Raw genomic sequence first — 20,446 nt, 5'->3', positions numbered from 1 at the left:
TTTTTATGGTCTGAAGAAGCTATTTAGTGAAAGTGCTTACCACTTGTTTATTTATTTTTGTATTAAAGTTTTTATGCTCTTCCTTGCCTCCGTTTGTTCCGTTGTCTGTATTTGACAATGGCAGTTTTACCCCTTGGAGTATCCTCTGGCTTTATGGGAAATAGGTGTGGTTAACAAATAAATAAATAAAACTATATGAAGATGTATGACTGCAGTGGAAATTCAGGGAGTAATGCCATAATGAGGAGACATGAATATTGTTTCAGCCCTTTTATTACAGGAACTGGTCATGCAGTGGTGCTGGGTTAGCTTGTATTAGTATCTGTTCATGGTGTCAAAGTTTCTGGATGATGATGTATTGTGGAGTCTTTAAGCTTTCGTTAGAGGTCCCTTAGCACTGTTCTCTGCACCACCCTTATCTGAGTAGAAGCAATATCACTGTTACTCCATCTATTCATATCTTGACCAGCCTTCCAGTGACCAGAATCTGCTTCCAAACCCAGGCCAATAGTACTGCAGTTGGAAATACATAACCATGCCACTGATACTGTTGCTGAAATATCAGTTTCTGTGCAAGTGAACTAGCATTGTGTTTACAATTTTATTGAGTAGGAAAGTACATCATGTATTCCATCTTTGTTCCAACATTGTTTTTTTTCCTTTATGTAAATTATTTGCCTTATCTTTCTTAACTGAAATACAAATTTGTATAGGTTGCTGCAGCCCACACTTTGTTTTGGCTTGCCTCTTCCTGCCTTATAAATTGTTTCTAGGGGAAAGGTGACAGAAATAACTACAGATTCCCATCACACCTTTCAACCTCTTACAGCAAGAAATCTGGACAAAGCCATAAATAATGGGGGGACAAACGCCCCAAAATAGGGGCAGTTTGTGAATATTACTGTTATAAACTTAGAACATTGAGAGAATAACAGGTTTTACATTAACATGGATTTTATGAAGGGTATAATGTTTGAAACTAAAATGCTATCATTTTCTGACTTCAATCCTCAATAATTTGCCAGTGATTTGCCAGAAAAATCTAAATTTTATGAGGAACAGACCAAAAAGATGAGGCAAAAATCTAGACATTCTGCAAAAATCTGGACAGTTTAAAGGTATAAATTATTTTTTGTTGGTGGAGATACAGTTTTGAGAGATTCAGTGGGAAGCACTGTATTCATTTTAATGATTTTGGCTTTGTATTTTAGTTGCAGTGCTCAAAACTACTACTGCAGTAATATAAATTCAGAACTGACATTAGGTATTTAAGGTCTCCTACATTATTTATGCACAGCCAGGCAGGTATTTAAAAATGCACTGAGAAATGCATACTAATTTATAGGCATGGGCAGTGAATCAGAACAGTCAGTAATAGGGTTGCATAGCAAAAAAAAAAATCTGTCAAATAAGCACAATGCGGCTTAGCATAGATTAAGTAGGCAGCAGAAATGACACTGTGTGGCTAGAATGGAATAATTAGGCAATTCTCTGGTGAAAGTAGAACCAGAGCCAAAAAGATGTTGGCAGTGCTGTAGCAGGTCATGTGACTAACTGGGTCCAGTGGCATGTATATAGCATGCTCATGACAATGAATGCCTACATGCAGCAACATGGCTCAACAAATGCAGCCGAGAGCTCAGGCAAGGGCTACACAGCAAAGTCCCTAATACTGTTCATACTCTAAATAGAAAGGGAATGAGTGTATAAGACAGGCAGGAAAGGGGAAAATCAAACAGAGGAACACACAGAAGGGCAAGGGGAAAGGAAGACTGGCATTGGAAAGGGAGGAATTACATTTTTGTTTGTGGGACAGGTACCTATTTTTCTATTTGTCTAAAAAGGGAAGAGGGAAAAGATAGCACGGGGAAGATGTGGGTAGGAAGGTGGGTCTTGGGATGGCAACAATAGCATACAAGTCAACACAGAAGACATCAGAGATTCGTATGGGGGGTGCTGACACAAAGGGGATCAGAAGAGAGATGCATTAGACAGACAGAGGGAGGACAATTGATGATGCAGAGGACTTGGCAGCAAACTGAGGAGGGAATTGATATACATGGGAGGCAGGGAGGTGTGATGGCTCACTGCCAAACTGCACAGCAATACACCTGAGAAGAGGTCAGTCACCACCATGACTGTGCTCATGGCTGGGACCAGCCTCAGCTGGCTTGGTGATCAGGGCCAGGCAGCTGTGCAATTCTGCAAGTCACACAAAGATGAATTCCAGGTAATCAATGTAGGTTTTTTAGCCACAAGTTCAGCAAAGCCTTCACCAGGTCATACAATTCCATCAGGAGTCCTTCCCAGGGTGATCCAGCATGACCCCCAGCAAGAGCCACTGATGGGAAGCCTGCAGTGCTATCAGTGGAAACAGCACCAGAAGGCACCAGCAAGACCTCCAGGTCCTCACACCCACAAGATGACCATCATCCCCCTGCAGGTCTGATGACCACTGGAAATCCAGCAGGTGACTGCAGTGCAGATGTATGGTGCTGTGGCTGCTGCCACACCTCATTCACTGCCACAGGTGACACGACATAAAATGTAATGTAAATTGAGAGAAGGTGATCTGGAAAAATAACCACACCACTCTAACTGTAATCTCCAGTCAACCTCCTTCACTTTGCAAAGAAATATACATATATATATATATATATATATATATATATATATATATATATATTTATATATATATATATATATATTTAAATATCTGTATTGACACACACACACACACACACACACACACACACACACACACACACACACACACACACACACACACACACACACACACACACACATATAATATGTATCTCATGTATTTTCAATATATGTGTTTTGCATTGTGCTTTTTTTCTCTAGGTACAATCTGCTAGTATTTGTTGCATTTTACTAATATATTAATGGAGCTTTTCTACCCAGGCATCCACTGAAAAGGGGTTTATTTTCCAAACAAATTTGGACTATAACAGTAAACAAAGGCAAATAAAAATGAAATACAGGAGATGACACTGATAAAGAGAAAAACAGAAGCAAACGCAATTAGCAGTAAATTGTACTATACAGGTTCCACTGTAGGCCCTTGAGGAGTAAAATGCAGTTAGATATCCAATGTCAACACAAACGTGATATACAGGTTTCACAAAAATGCAGTACAGAGCTATGTGCATGACTGTGGCAAGATTAGATGTTATGTAATCGGTCACCTATGTGTAGGACAGTGGCACAGTGCATGTGTGGCAACCCATGTGAGTTCAAGGGACATTAGAACTAGACAGAAACAATAAAGTACACAAATGAAGAACAGAGCCCAGAGGTGATTATTAGCTGGTGCTTTTTGCTGTCTGGCAAATGTCAGGATGCATGACACCAGCTCATACAATGTTTCATATACACTACCGCAGATGGGTCTATAGATGAAAATGCCGTTCAGCGAATTGTTCATAGTGAGATTGCGGTACAGTGAAGATTGGAATATTTGCCTTTTCCTCACCATAGTGCAATCAAGAGCGAATTCACTGAATGGCATTTTCAATGTAGGTGCCATTCGCTGAACTGAATTTTCTGTTATATAAAATCATCGATAAAGAGAAGATGAGAAGTCATTAGACTTTGTTGTTTGCTAGGAGCCAAATTGTAGCCATGGGCTAAGCTGTTAAGCAAACAGCGTAATGGATTAATGGCAAGGCAGAATAGCAACAGTGACAAAGAATCACCCTGGAATATCCCCCTTTGAATTTTTATCCCTGGGATAATAATCTGTTCTTTATCATGGCTTAATTGCAAAGTGGTCTGCCACTGTTTCATGGTTACTGTAATGTAGTCAATCAGTGTAGGGTGTATCTTAAACATTTTTAAGCACTGTTTTATCCATGAATTTGGGATACTATCAAATGCTTTTTTGTAGTCAATCCATGCCATACTTCGATTCTTCCCCTTCTTACAGTTCTCCACTATAACTTTATTTAACAACAAATGATCATTTGTTCCATATGACTTTCTTTTAATGCCCTTTTGTTCTACTGCCATAATTGAGTTTTCTTCTAAATGACTATAAACATTGTCGGCGTCAATTCCCATATATAGTTTATACGCCATTGGAAGACAAGTTATTGGTCTATAATTTTTAGGATAGCTTGCAGGTTCAATCTTAAGTAAGAGCATTGTTTTTCCTGTTGTTAATCAGTGCAGTGTGTGTTCGGGGTGCGCATATAAATAGTTCTTACTCATGGCTAAATCCAGGTGCAATTAACCATAGGCAAAACTGCTCTACAATTTGTAGCATGCTACAGGCCACCCTCTCAAACTCAGGAAACCCACACAGTCTTCCTGAAGACACTGGAGGGTATAAATGTATCACCAAACACCATCATATTGGGTGACTTCAACTACCCGAATATAGACTGGGAACATTACTCAAGCCCAAACTTTCTAGCCCAAAGGTTCCTGGACTTCATAAATTCAAATGCCATGGAACAACTAGTCACCGTCCCCACAAGAGGAGAAAATATACTAGATCTCATCATCACGAATATGGGGACAAAATGCTCCACACCAGAAGTATATCCCTCATTGGTGAGATCAGATCATAAACTAATCTCACTAGAAATCCACATCCCGCCCCCACCCCAAACAAAAAAGACCACAGTGAAGAACTTCTCTAAAGCAAACTTCACACAACTCAAGACAGGTGTGGTATCCTTCAAGGCCCCCGAGCCAATGGAAACCACAACCCAAGCTGCGGAAGCCCTTACAAATGCCTTCTATGAACACCTTCAGGACTGCATGGATCAGGTAATCCCAAATAAAACCAAGACTCTTTCCACCAAGGGCAAACGTCCAGTCTGGTGGACCCCAGCCATAAACAAACTTTACAATAAGAGGAGAAAGCTATTACATGATAGAACAAAATCCCAAAAAGGGAAGGCATCTTTGATCAGCACTAGCAAGAAACTACGATCCCTCATAAAATCATCCAAGGCCAACTTTGAGAGAAAAATTGCCATAGATTCAAAAGACAATCATAAGGCCTTCTTCAGCTATGTCAGAAACCTGGGTGGAAACTCCCAGATATGCTCAGAATTAGTCCAAAATGATACAAAAATCACTGAACCCACAGACATTGCCAACATACTGGCAGACAGGTTCAGCGTAAACTTCACCCCCCCTCTCCCCCCCAAAAGGAGAGATAACTATCCCAACTGAGAGTAGCCTCCCAGACATCTCAAATGCGCAGGTGAAAGCTGCTCTCTCTAAAGCTAAAAACACAGCATCAATGGGACTGGATGGGGTCCCCGGCTGTGTGCTACATGAACTCAATGAAGAACTAAACCCGCACATAAGGCAGCTGTTTAATCTTAGCCTCACCACAGGATATGTGCCCAAGGAGTGGTGTACGGCAACTGTGGTCCCACTCCATAAAGGCGGTGCCTCTACGGACCCTGGTAATTACCGCCCCATAAGCTTAACAAGCCTGGTCTGCAAAGCTATGGAGAGGATCATAATGGAACTCATAAACAAGGACATAGGGGACTTGCAGACCTTGGACCCAACCCAGTTTGGCTTTGTCAAGGGCAGATCTTGCCTTTTGAACTTGGTTGACTTCTTCAAAACAGTCACCAAGGCCATTGATGAGGGAAAGGCAGTCCATACAGCCTACCTTGACCTTGCAAAAGCTTTCGACACAATACCCCACTCGGGTATTATAGAAAAACTATAGTAAACCCATATGTCACAAGATGGGTTGCAAACTGGCTAAAGGACAGAACCCACAGGGTTAGAGTTGCTGGAGCCATGTCAGACTCCAAGCTGGTTACAAGTGGAGTCCCACAGAGCTCAGTCCTTGGCCCCCTATTGTTCGGCATCTACTTCTCAGAAGTACAGGCAAACATAGGAGGACTATGGCTGACAAAGTTTGCGGATGACTGCAAACTGGGTGCCATAGTGGATAGTACATCGGACACAGACATCCTTCAGAGGGGTCTCACGGAAACTGATAGCTGGTGCCAGAGCCATGGCCTGAAGTTAAACGCAAAAAAGTGTATAGTCATACCCTTCGGGAAAAACAAGGTAACCCCAAGCTACCATATAGGTGGCAACCCACTAAGCACAGAAGAGGTTATCAGGGACCTGGGGACCCAGGTTGACAGTGGCCTCTCGTTTGACGCTCACGTTGCTAAAGTGGTTCGAAAGACCTTCTACATTGCCCACCTGATCATGAAGGGATTCACATCCAGATCAAGTGAAGTCATTGTTCCCCTGTACTCTTCACTTATCAGACCAATGATCGAGTACAATGCCCCATTCGGGATGTATCTCACCCGACACCTGCAGCAATTGGAGAGACCCCAAAAGTTCCTCACCAAAAGGATAAAGGGACTCCAAAACCTGTCATATGCTGCCAGACTGAAGAAACTCCAACTCTATTCAGTTGCATACCGTCTGCTCAGAGGTGACATGTGCCTGACATACAAGGCCATGACCAACCCTGAATTAATGGACATGCTCCACCTCAAAAAATCCAAATCCACCAAAACCACTAGAGCAAGAGACTTAAACCTTAGCACGGATATAAATAGGACGTGCTGGAGGGATAGATTTATCACCCAGAGGCTCCCCATGCTGTGGAATAAAATCCCAGTCCATGTGAGGCAGAGCACCTCGCTGGCTCTGTTCAAGAGAAATCTTGACCGGTGGATGGGAGATCGTAGGTTTACCCCGGGAATCATCTCTGTGTCACTACTGGACAGAGGCACAACAAACTAATGGGCACAGTATTTCTAACATAAGGGGCGGCGTAAGCCACATAACTTTGGGCTAGGCTTATAAATGCCCTAGGGCAGTTAGCCTAGTATAAACCTATGAACCTATGAAGAAGGTAATACTTTAAGCCAAAAGTTAGGTACTGCATCTGGGCCTGGGGTTTTCCATTTAGAGGCTTTTCTCAACTTTGTTTCAATCTCTCTGGTTGTTATTTCATCCCATTTCATATTCTGTACCTTTAAACGTCTTATTCTTTCTTTTACTTCTTCTATCCATTTAGCATCTTTGTTATGTTCCACAGGATCTTCATAGATATTTCTCCAAAATGTATCTACTTCCTCATTTTTTGGCAGTCTTTCAATTCATTTTACCTTATTTCCCAATTCTCTATAAAGCTTTTTTGGGTCATCAATAAATTGCTTATTTTGTGCTTTTCCCTTATATTTATCTTTGTATCTTCTAAATGTTTCTGCCTTTTTTGAAATGTTTAGTTTATCTCCAATAATGTATAATAGATCCTGGTCTGTTCTAATACTGTGCATTGCTTTTATCACATCTATCTTTTTAACATCTATCTTTCCTCACTGTAGTTCAATCAAGAACAAATTCGCTGAATGGCATTTTCACATTTTCAATGTAAGTGCTGTTCGCTGAACTGAATTTTCGATTATATAATATAGACCCACCTCAGATTACAAAGTGTATGTACAGTGGACACATAACCTGTGGCAACACCACACCTTGTCATATGACATCCAATGCTAAGCATTACCTGACAGATTGTCATTGGCATGCCCATGGTATGCCAGGTGTAACTGACTCAGGCGTGGGCAATGGAACAGCCAGTATGAAAGCAGCTCATGGTATGCTGATAAGGGTGTTGTGCATTTCTAGTACAGGCAATGTACAGGGATGTCACAATGAAGTGACCGACTGGGCATGTACCAAAGTGGACACTAATACCCATGACTGTGGTGGCACAGCCACCGTCTGTCTAGTCTACTGAACCATGACACTGTGGAAAATACCAGGTAGTAGGTGAGCAGTAGCACAGGTCCTCTTCTAGTTAAAAGGTATATGACATATAAAGCCAATCTGTAAGTAGCGGTGAAACGAATTAGAAGCACCGCAAACATGGCAGTGAAGTAGGTTGTTAACAGGTATAACTCAATCACATATGGAGAGGCATTTATATCTCTTCTGGCATAGCAACCAATTTTCCTATAGGTGTTAACTGATTTTCCGTCAAGTGCTGAAAATTCAGAAAAAATATGCCATGAATATCAATAAATATAGTACAAGAATTCCTACTTATGCATCAGTAATTACCAGGTACTCATACTTAATGTAGTGCTCTATCTTTTCTCTATAACCTCTATTCCCCAGTGGTAGTAACAATGCTAGAGTACTGCTCACTAGAGCAGGTTATGCTTGTGGTATTACTCACTGCCCTGGCAAGACAAGGACAGGAATCCACTTTGTAGTGGGAGTTTCCTAGAAACTGATCACAGTGGTATAGATGCAGGAAATGGAGAAATATTTTAACTCCCTTCTGCACCACAAGGAATCCTTCCAATGTCAGCCCTTCCAGAAGCCATGGTCATTTCACAGGTTGATACCAAGGGCAAAATGGTAGCAGATTTATGTTGACTCATGTTGTGGGAACTGAATGACATGCATTGACAGGGAACATGAGAGCACAATGCAGGCCAATGTGAAGCAGAGTAATGTGATAATAATGGTCATGTGTACAGGAGGATGATGTCACAGGAGTGATGGACAAGGTATGGAGCCTCTGCATACCTATGATGAACATCATTGCCAATGCACCATAACGCAAGGCACTGAGGTGTCCTGACACCTCAATAGGCCAGGAAGTGAACTGCAAAAATCCCACAGCCCTGACAATGTCATACAGCTGCCCAGGTATGCACAAACTGCTTCATAGTCTACTATGTATGTCTGTGGGCAGGCACAAGCCACACAGTGCACTGTATGGCCAATCACAGCTGTACTACCAGATTCAGAGATATGTAAGCAGAACAGCATACATTAGCATAATTATCATGCTATGAACCCTATAATAGGGCAATATATAGAGCCATCACCACTGCGATGCTCACCACACTATCACAGTTTCACAAGTATGACAAGTATATATCAGTATAAGTGGTTTACAGTAGTCTACAGAGTACCAAAGTGTTCTACACATGCTGTTGTATGGGTACACGGACCAGTGGCAGGTGGGCATGGTGACTAGATATGTGTAACATTTTTATTTGAAGCAGTTTGCTTCACAGCCACCTGCAGATAGAGGATGGAGTGCCCAGGCTATGTTGAAATGGGAAATGAGAGCAGACAGGGCACAGGTCCTGGCATCAGTAGCTCACCAGATATATGGCTTGGGAGGATGGCAGGTTTAGTAACCACCTTGATAGGCAACTAAGATAGAAAAGGATGTGCTGAACTGTATACATGCTGCAACAATAGTTCAAAATGGTACAAAATGGATGGGGTGGAGTGGGGTCAGACCTGAGTACAGATAAAGGATGCAGATGAGTATGTGGGGCATGCGTTTGTTGTGCTTTGCTGGGTAAAGCTCATTGTAGCAAATGACAGAGCACATTGTTAGAATACAGCTCATTCACATGCTGTCCCTAATAGACCACTGTGGGGATATGGCATGTAATACTGGGAGATGGCCAATATGGCACCTGTTATGGCTGTAGCTGTTGCATGGCTGCAGTAATGGGACAGCTAATGCTGGTCATATCTATGCCTGTTCACTGACCATAAGTATATGCCCAACTGTACAGGAACATACATGGCAATGAAACAGGGTAAGCAGCTTGAATATACTACCAGTCTCCATAGGGGTTCCCCAAGGGTCCATCCTGGGACCCCTACTCTTCTCTAGCCTCAGCCACAACACATGACACACTCATACAATACGCAGATGACTCAACCATCATCTGCACAGCCCACTCCCTACCCGAACTGCAAAAAGTCACACAGGAAGCATTTTCCTCTATTGAAACTTGGTTATCCGATGCCCAACTAATACTCAACCCAAACAAAACAAAATTACTAATCTTCCAACTCACCAAGCTTACAATAGACAGCTCTCACTTTAATATCACAGCAAAAGACAACACCACCATTCATCCTACAGAACACACCAAATTATTAGTAGAAATAGACAATAAACTGAACTTTGGCATTCACATTTCACATTAAAAAAGTGCACAAAAAACTAGAAGCATTATATAGAAATCAGCAACTACTTACCAAAGCAGCAAAAATTTCAGTAGCAAATTCTCATCTTATCTCTACCCTACTCCACGCCTCTCCAATATTTACTAACCTTACACAATGCGACCTAAATAAGCTCAAAACCTGCTGCAACAAAATCACCAAATTCGCCACAGGGGCTTCCTACCATACTCACCACTGTCTCTCACTAACAGAACTGGGATGACTAGAGCACCCCCACCTCCTTTAATGGTACCAACTTGTACTTGCCCACAAACTAATAAACCAACCACTAAAAGTCCCATCTCTCCAGAATCTACTCCAACCCTACATAACCACAAGACCACTAAGATCCAGCCACAAAAACCTCCTACAGGTCACAAGAGCCAATAACTCTGCTGAAGAAGCATTATTCTCCTGCACTATAGCCAAACTCTGGAACTCCCTCCCATCCTCAATTACCTCTGTAACTTCTTGCACCCACTTCAAATCCTTACTAAAATCACACTTAAAAACTTGCCAGATATGCCCTTGCAACCCCCCCCCCCCAATACCATCCACTCCACCCACCCACTATCTCTCTCGGCCCCCTATTAACAACCTACTCTTAACAATCTTGGCTACTCATGTTCCCAGCTACCTACCACATAGTGCTAACTTCTTCTAGCAACAACTGCTAATGGCTGTTATGTACCTCAAAAACAGATTGTATCAATTGTTCACTGATGAATCTTAACTACATTTGTAACCATGTTTAGTATATGTCACCATATTTTAAAATTGTACTATGTTCTACAGCTGTTTTACATCTATGTTTTATTCTTGTCTTACGTCTTCAGATGGACTAATGTCTATATTTTAAATGCTATGTTTTTTTAACTGTATAATGTAAGTAATACTTAATGTGGAGCTTTTCTCCCCTGCCCTCCACTGAAAATGGAGCTGTGTCCAGTTGCACTCTCCCGGTCAACAAATGTAAAATAAAATAAAAATAAATAAAAAATATATATAATACCATCTGGCAGATGATGAAGTCAAAACATGCCAATACCCAGGTAAACCAGGTGAGTGTTGATAGTGATGTGGAAGCAGTCAATGGCCCCTTAGAATCTCAGGGAAGTGGCCTATTTCTCAGAATGCCTGCATAGTGGTGTTTCTCTCTTCTGCAGTCAGTGGAAATGGCATATGCTCCTTCTCACATTGCAGCATAGCATCAAGGAAATGGTGAATTATTCATGAGGTAGATGCTTGTGAAGCATCCACTGTGTCCCCTGATGTCCACTAGAAGGTTCCCACAATATGGATAGTTAATGTTAAACATACTTTAGTGTCCACCGGGACTGATATACCATGCATCCCACAAGATTCTATATGGGGTTGGTATATGCTTACAAACTCACGTTTGATGTCTCTGTCCATACAGTAGCACTTGGCTATGTCCCTGTTATAGAGGTGATGTTATGTTAGACATGGTCAAATCCATCTGCAATATGGAGCATGATGACTCACATTATCACAGACACTGGCTGCTAGAACAGCCTACAAGACATATTGTTCAGCTAATGCAGATACTACTCCTGGCATTTTAGCATAGCTTGTGTATCTATTCCCCCAAAATAGCAGTGTATACCTAAGCTGGATGAAACAACTCTTCATGCAATTTTTATGCATTTTTGAATTGTTCCATGTTGTTTATCTGCTTTTTGCATTAGCAACTGGTCTGCTGCTAATTTTCATCTTATTATATGGTCATTTGCATATTATGCTGGCTGCTGTGTTTCACTGGGTAAGGTGGCCAAGCTACTTGCATCTTTGAATTTACCTCACACACATTGCTACTCATCTCGCAATCTCACATTAAGCACTGTGCTGTTCATTTCTAAATTTAGGTCTTAGTCTAGTCAGTCTGTTTGTAACTCAAATGACTCAGAAATCCACTCCTCCGGAAAATCAAATTATTAGCCAAAGTAGGTGAATTAAGAGATAGAATTTCATGGCATGAATATCCACATACTCTATACGGGATGTGATATCACTGAATTGCTCACAACAGATTGCTAACTACAGTGATCTAAACTGCGTACTTTTCTGTTACAATGTTTGTTGAGTTTGGAGGAATTTAAGTGATTTTTCTATTACAGGTTTGTTGAGTTTGGAGGAATTTAAGCAGTTAAACATCCGTGAGTTCTGGAAATATCTGGGGCAACAGGAAAAGAAGAAAAGTGATCTAGTCCGAAACAGTCAGCATACATGGTTATACCAGGGAGAAGGAGCCCACCAGGTGCTGAGGTCCTTACAGAAAAGGTAAGCATAAAGCAGTATGAAAGAAGCAGTTACCAATACCTAGAAAACTGTATTATGTAAGTCTTAGTTTTCTCTTTGCTGATCTCACTGATATATATATGAGAGTGATGGAGAGTTTATAAATCCATCTATCAAATCACAATGTATGCATTTAAAATATTGGCATGAAGTGACATATTATTGTCTGTGACAGTACCCTACATTATTTTTCATATGGGATCATGCCAAAAGTTTCAATTGTATAGATATTGCATGGATGGAATCATAAAATAAAGCTGACTTGTTACTTCTGATACATATCTAAGCCAGCAAAGCTAGATTGATTTTAAAATAAGCATTTTCAGTGCCTAATGTTTACTTTTGTATTTTAGGGGTGGTTCAGTAGTAGTGGAAGCTACATATTTCAATAAAGAAGTAGTGTGATTCCCCAGCACTGGCCCAGTAATCAAGGAGCCTGAATCCTCACCACTGGCAACAGTGGGGGATGTACACACTGGGAGGATGATAAGTGCACACACAGTAAAGTGACATTTCACTTAAGAGCACACCTAGACCACAGTCTGTCTGAGGCTGGTTTCTCCCTCTTTCTCCAGATCCCCAGTAAGACTCCCCACTGGCACAGCTATAGAGTTGAGATCTCAGCTGAGTGGCCAAGCTAAGACCTCCAGCACCCTCCCTGTCCAACCAGTGCTTTGTGTCCCAGCCCAGGTAGCTGACGCACACACTTTGAGATTTGATTTATACACACACACACACACACACACACACACACACACACACACACACACACACACACACACACACACACACACACACACACACACACACACACACACACCTGGGAAAGGCTGGCACAGGTTTACTAGCTATTCCCCTTTCTGACAGACTGTAAGGTACTTTTCACTGTCACCAGCCAGCTCCTTATCAGCTACTTTAAGACCCTTAGCAAAGGGTGTCCAATTTTACTGTGTAATGTTACTTTTAATTCAAATGGTAGTTTGACTAAGAGACAAGGCTATTAGGAGTGGCCTGCACAATGTCACCAAATAGATATGCAAGTACGCTAAGAGCTTAAATACGTCTCACAAATATCAGCATCAAAGATAGGTTTAAATATATTTAATAATAAACAATAAAAGAACAAGAAAATACTCAGCAAATCATCACAGTAACTTCAGAGTTCAAAATCACAGGGAATATTTAAAACAACATTGCAGGACAGTCTCAAATAAATAAAGAAAACATCTAAGCTATACTTCATTATATTCTTATCTGAATCTAAAAGAGTTACTATGCTATAGAAGCTTACTTACAGCAAGGCAAGGTGAGTGGATGTTTCCCAGGTGATTCTGTCAGGTCAAAGACAAATACAATATGCCGTTCTCTCTATCTCAGAGAGTTCTTAAATTAATATCAAATGTTACTGCTGGGTTAGCTTGGATGACATCACTTTTTGTCACCCAACTTTAGTTCCCAAGCTAAACCCCCATTGTCAGAAACTATCAGTATTTTACCATCTACCTGTGAAAAATACATATCTGTCAGATCTTTGCAACTGCTGGAAGACTTAAAACAATAAAACACAAAACAATGCAGAAGGTACACTAGTTCTAGACATCCTGACTCCTTACTTCATTGAAACTAATTGTTATACCACAATCATAAAACAATTTAATTTCAACTATTTTCTTGACGTTTTGCAAGTTAAACTTCTATGTTCTAGTTTCCACTGTTAAAACATATATGTTTACACAATTATAATATTTTATGTGCATTTATGTTATAATCCAGCAGGGTGCACTGTGGTCATACATCTAGGATCAGTACTGTACAAACCCTGTTCAGCACATACTTCTGTACTAGCAGTTTAATATACACATAACACATAGTTCTAATACATTTGTAAGACAAACATATGAATTATATTGATATCCACAAATCACATATGATTATTTACAAACTTTTAGATAGCTATGCTGGCAGTATCGCCTTCTGTCACACTTCTACATAAATCATGTTAATATTTACAAATGACATATAATTATTTACAAAATTCCAGATAGCTGGGCTGTCAGTATTTCCTTTTTGTGATAAGTAGAACCATGTTGCATTTTAAATGTTTTATTATGCAGTAGTTTCAATGGCTGGCAGCTATCACACTTCTGAAAACCAGCATTAAGAAATATTCAGAGTATTAATTCATTTCTTTATCTTACTTTTAACATCTGTAATATCTGGGGCTAGACTACCTATCACTGGAACCTTGGAAATACTTCTCAGGAATCAGCTGGGATTAATGCTTCTGCTTTTCTTGTGGTGACAGAAGGAGTTGGGGGGACATTATTTCCTAGTCTTCCTAGAGATTGCCAGTCACTGGAAAGCTTGACATTTTTTTCTTGGAAGCCATTTTGGGATTAACATTCCTGCTTGCTCTTGGTGAGAGAAGGAGCAGAGGGTAATTGATTCCTGCAGGTCAATGATTGGGCAGTAATTATGTGGTTTTGCTGACTGATCTGTAGTTTTGTGTGGTGCAGTGGGGCAGCGGTTAATGTTATCGCCTCATAGCAAGAGGTTCCCCAGTTTGATTCTTGGCTGGAGTGCCTTCTGTGCAGAGTCTGCATGTCCTGCCTGCATTCATGTGGGTTTCCCCTGGGTACTTTGGTTTCCTCCCATATTCTAAAGATGTGCCTCTGGAGCGTTTCTCCCCAGGCATCCACTGAAAATAGGCTCTGTCCTAGTCAGACTTTCCTGGTCAACAAATGTTAAATAAATAATAAATAAATACATTTTGGTGAAACTTTCTTCAAGGCCTTTGTGCAGCTTGGCTTTCTGTTGTGTCCAGATGCTCTAGGTTCTTTCCAAGTATCTAATAAAAGAAGACTATCTTTAGTGTCTTGAACCTACTAACATCTGGGTTAATAACTGCAACTTTGTTCTTCAGATGTGATGCTAAACTGAGGTCTCATCTGCTTGAGTCAGTGGTATCCCATGGTATCTATTGAAAAGAATAGGGGCTCTTTATTATACAACTATATGCAAATTTATATACTTACATATTTACAAAAATACATTAAATTCACATTCCTACATCACTAACAAAATTTTACTTTTGCATAGATTGCCACTCCTTTTTTTCATAACCACCATTTGATTTTCCATGCTATGTTTGGTAATCTCCACTTTCCATTAAAGATAATCTCATTCAGTTTTGCATTCCATATTATCCATACAATACAAAACATTGTTCTATACAAATTACTAACATACTATTTATTGTATATCCCATAAAATCCATATTCAATCATATCCATGTTATCTGTTTATAATCCTGTAATTCTCTCACAATAATCTTTTCTATATTATTTTTCCCATAACTTTTAACCCCCTTTACATGTTAAGAAAACATGATCCACTGTTTCTAATTCACCACAAAAATGACATGTCGTTTCACTTACTTTTTATAAGGCATATTTCCTTTTGCCGGCAACTTATTAATTTGTAACCTCCATAAAAAAATTGACATACAACATTCTTCATACACCATTTGTTTCTTGTTTTATAGCTATCACTTTCTCTTCTGTTAGATGTCCCCATGGGTTCACACAATAATTTTGAATAATTATATTTTATACCATATTTTCTTATCTTCTCATATCCCCTCTATACTTAAATTCCATATTTTTATTTTGTCATGATACATCCTTATTTATTTTTTTCTCCATTCTCACACACTTCAATTCAGTTTTATTATTTTCCATTTCCTTTCATATTTTTTCTTAAATATTCTTTCTACCAACTTATCTTCCTTTTCATTTATCCATTTTAATAACTTGCATTGGTTCAATGAAGCCCCGTATACTATCGAGTTCAATAAACCCAAACTTCCATCCTCCTTATCCATATATCACACTCCTCTTTTAACTGGATTTAAACTAGATCCTCATATGAATCTAAAGATAATTACAAAAAGTTGATTCTCCGAGTCTCTTGGTATCATATAAACACTAGCTATGTATGATACTTTTCCCATCCATATTTTATTTTAAATGTACTTTTTGACTTAAAAGACAACCTGTTCCACATGGCACTAAGTCCATTTAATTCTCTCAAAATGTTTTCTCATTGTTCATTTAATATGGAATATTCACCAAAATCATTTTCTAATATTGATATCTTTTTTATTCTAAACTGTACTCTTTCCAACTGTACATCATCTCCAAAACAGTTAAATTTTCCCTGTTCATCTTTAATTCAAATTGCAATTTTTTATTCATGTATATAATTACCTGTTTCATTTCCTCTCTGTTTTTTTGTTATTAATATTATATCATCAGCATAAGACATAATAATTGGATATGAAATGCCCATTCCTTGTACATATTCACTTTTTTCATTTCTTCACTTATGTCTTTTAATACACAGTTTATGACAATTACAAAAAAATACTGCTCATTAGACATCTTTGCTTTAAACCTCTATTCATTTTAATTTCATCACTTAACCAACCAATTACTTGGATTTTAAATTTAGTATTTTTATATACTGATTCACATACTTTTTATTTGTATATTACAATTAGTCTTCCATTTCAGCCATCATCAATTTTGCTTCTTTATGTTCATCCATTGTCTTTATTTCTCTCCCAATTTTTGTATGTTCTTTATTCTCTTCTATTTATATCCGTATAGCCAAACAATCTGAAAACCTTTTTCTACTGCATCTTCTATCACTATTCTTATAGTTTTAGATATCAAAAATAATCTATTTCATCCACTGTCTCCCTAATTATTATTGATAATTTTTGGCTTCCTTTTCCTTTAATCCTAAAAATGCCTTCTTCTATTATATAATTCAGTTTATGTTCTAATCTTTTTTGTATTATCTTCATAAATAACTTTTAACATTACTGGCTTCCAATTTTAATTTCATTATTCTCTCCTTTTTACATATACATCTCATAACCCCTAACATATTTCTATAAAACAAATACCATAATTTAACCATTCATTAAATATTTCTACCAAAGTTTATTTCTACCATTATACCAAATTCTTATACACTAGATATCCTGTACCATCTGGTCCAGCTGCTGAACTTATATTTATTTCCTTCACTACCTTCTATAAATCCATAATTATAATTTGTTTTTCTAATTCTCTCTTCATTTCTTCTGCAAACTGCTTCACCCTTCACTTATTATTTTTTGTTTTCTCACCATCTCTTTAACATACTGCATTACAATATTTATATTCCTCTGTTCTCTTTCTTTTTTACATACAAATATTTTATTGTATTTCACTTACTATTCTTCTTCTTTCAGCTTTTCCCGGTTAGGGGTCGCCACAGTGGATCATCTGTCCGCTCATGATTGGCAGTGGAGTTTTACAGTGTCGAGTTGCCAGCCCGGCACCTAACCTTCCACAGAAGGCACTCACACATGCCCACACTCACACCTAGGGCCAATTTAGAGTGTCCAATCAACCTACTGCATGTCTTTGGGATGTGGGAAGAAACCGGAGCACCTGGAGGAAACCCACACGACCACAGGGAGGACATGCAGATTGTATTTCACTTACTATAATTTCTTTTAAAACAACAACTGGAGATAGCAATATTTATTTAATTAAGTATGAACAACAGAATAAGAAAGAAGCTGAAAATGTATAACAATAAGGTAATAAAAAAACAACAAAAAATTAGCTATTTACAAAGGTGTCTAGCCAGAATACATAAAACATTTGATTTTTACTGATCACATGACTTGTTCAGATAAATTGCAATCTATTTTCTCTAATATTTACATTATTGCCAACCATGAGCTGTAGTATGAAGTGACTCTATCAATCCTAAGCTTTAAAGTAGCAATTTCCATGCGAGCAACTGATAAGACTAGGTTCTTGAATTCATTGAAGGAAAGAGAAGGTTCACTTTTCCAATTGATGGTGATGTTCTTTCAGGCTAAGACTAATAAACAAATGAAAACTTTTTCTTGGGAACCCATTTGGGGATAGGAGAATTAAATAATACTAATGATTTGGTTAGCTGAAAGTTATCATTGAATGCAGTCTTTGTTCTCTTTCAACTTCACCATCTTAATTTTTCATTTCTCTCATTATACCACTATCTTCCTTCACTTTTTTTACTCAAATATGGTAACATTTCTTCATTTTTTCATTGTAAAAATACTTAGTTTGTATAATAGGGCCTTAACTTTTTATTAATTCTTTCTATAAATATCGTCTTTTTTTCTAAAATATTACCTTTCATTCCTATCCAGATTAAATAATGCAACTTTTTATGTTTTCTAGATTCCTTTTAATCTGTTTCTATTTTTATATTCTCCCAATTTAAATACATTCTTTTATAGCTCTCTTTAAATATTATCCACCATTCTGACCAATTAATATAAAAATCTCTCATAGTCAAATGTTTTTTTCATAGCATTATTATATATTTTCTACCTTTCTCATTCCGCTCCTTTTCCTTCATTGTTTTTATTCCTCTCCCAATTTTTATGTGTTCTTTTTTCTCTTCTATTTCTATCCATTCAGCCAAACAATTTGAAAACCTGTTTCTACTGCATTTTCTATCACTATTCTTATAGTTTTAGATATAAAAAAAACTATTTCTGTTTTCAGTTTCCTCTTCTATATGTACTTTTATTCAAGTTCCACAACTCTACATTCCCACATTTTATTATTTCTTCCATTATTTTTACCTGATCTCTCTTTTTGCTTTCTACATCTCAAGTCACAATTAAAATATCCTGTTATTATTATGTCCATATTTACTGTAATATAGTTCAATATTTCTTGAAATAATGTCTCTATTTCTTTACATATCACGTAAACATATATTGCTATAAGCCTGTAAACTCTCTATTCCCATCTAAAATCAACCACTGTTAATCTTCCTAATTTAAAGTATAATCCAGAATTTGTATTTCCATCCTATATAATATAACAATCCATGAACATGTTTCTGTACCCGAATTCCATATTATATCTCCTAACCATAAAATCTCTGTTCTCTTTCTTCTTTATTTAAACTGGTAACTTCCTCTAATTTTGTTAAATCTACCTCATATATATTACACAATTCTAACACTCCAAGCCTTCATACTACATTATTTATACTAGTAACACTGAAAGATAGAATTATAAGAATATTTATTCCCCCTTCTTAATTTGCAGTAAACTATTTATGTGTACGTTTCCTTTCCCTTTTAATTTTCAAATCTACATCCTGAAATTTCCTTTTCCTGTCTTTAACACATTTATTTTTCAATCAAGGTTTTCTTTTTAACCATTTTCCAATCTAAATTTCTCTGTCACTAACTTCTTATCCAGTTTCCTCTCCCTTTCCCCTTTCTGTTTATTAATTACATTATCTTCTTGATTAATGTCATTACTCTCCCTTCTATTTTTTTCATCTTGTTGCAATTTCTCTTTATTATGTACCTTTTCTCTACTCTGTCCTTCTGTGTTACATTCTAAACTTTTCTCTTTCTTGCAAGCTGTCTATAAGTGTCCTGTTTGTTTGCATTTATAACATTTCTTTTCATATTTTCTAGCATCATTACCAATCTGCCTATATAAATAACAGTTCTTTTTATCACAGTTACGTACAAAATGTCCCTTCCTCCCACAGGAAAAAAAAAACATGTTTCTTGTTGTCCCCAATACTTAACAATAGCTCTATGACCATCAACATTAATCATGCTAGGAATATGTGCAATGTTTCCATTTTCCATTTTCAGAATCACATTACAGTCCCAAGCCTATATCCAAAGTCTTCTATTATCAAGTACTTTAGAAATGTCCTTCACTTCTTTGCAAAAGTTCTTTAGTAAATATATTTTTAACATTTTCTCTTTTGGCTTCTGTCTGGAACTGTATATAAACTTTTTTGGTGTGTTTCACAGAAAAAAAAAGTCATTACAATATATTTATTCCATGGACATTTCTTTTCTTTTTTCATATTCTCCCAAAAATGGTTCTAATATGTCAGAAGTCTCAAAGAAAATGTCACAATAAATCCATTTTTTAATCAAAATAAAAGCTCTTACCTCTTTTTCCTTGATTCACGTTTCTTCAACCCACATTATTAGCTCCTGGAATCA

At 38.0% G+C, this 20,446-nt stretch overlaps 1 protein-coding gene across 1 annotated transcript in view; it reads left to right on the top strand.

The window, feature by feature from the left end:
* The window catches only part of P4HTM (prolyl 4-hydroxylase, transmembrane), a 1,188,260-nt gene that overhangs the window by 864,565 nt on the left and 303,249 nt on the right, over positions 1–20,446 (top strand). The window contains exon 5 of the mRNA XM_044078751.1: positions 12,162–12,324. Coding sequence (XP_043934686.1) covers positions 12,162–12,324 — 163 coding nt within the window. The remainder of the gene's footprint in view (positions 1–12,161; positions 12,325–20,446) is intronic.

The sequence above is a fragment of the Protopterus annectens genome, chromosome 7.part1, assembly GCF_019279795.1.
Source record: "Protopterus annectens isolate FY-2018-M chromosome 7.part1, PAN1.0, whole genome shotgun sequence".
In the NCBI taxonomy this organism is placed as follows: Eukaryota; Metazoa; Chordata; order Ceratodontiformes; family Protopteridae; genus Protopterus; species Protopterus annectens.
Note: the sequence above shows the minus strand (reverse complement) of the source record. Positions and strands in the feature narration are given on the sequence as shown.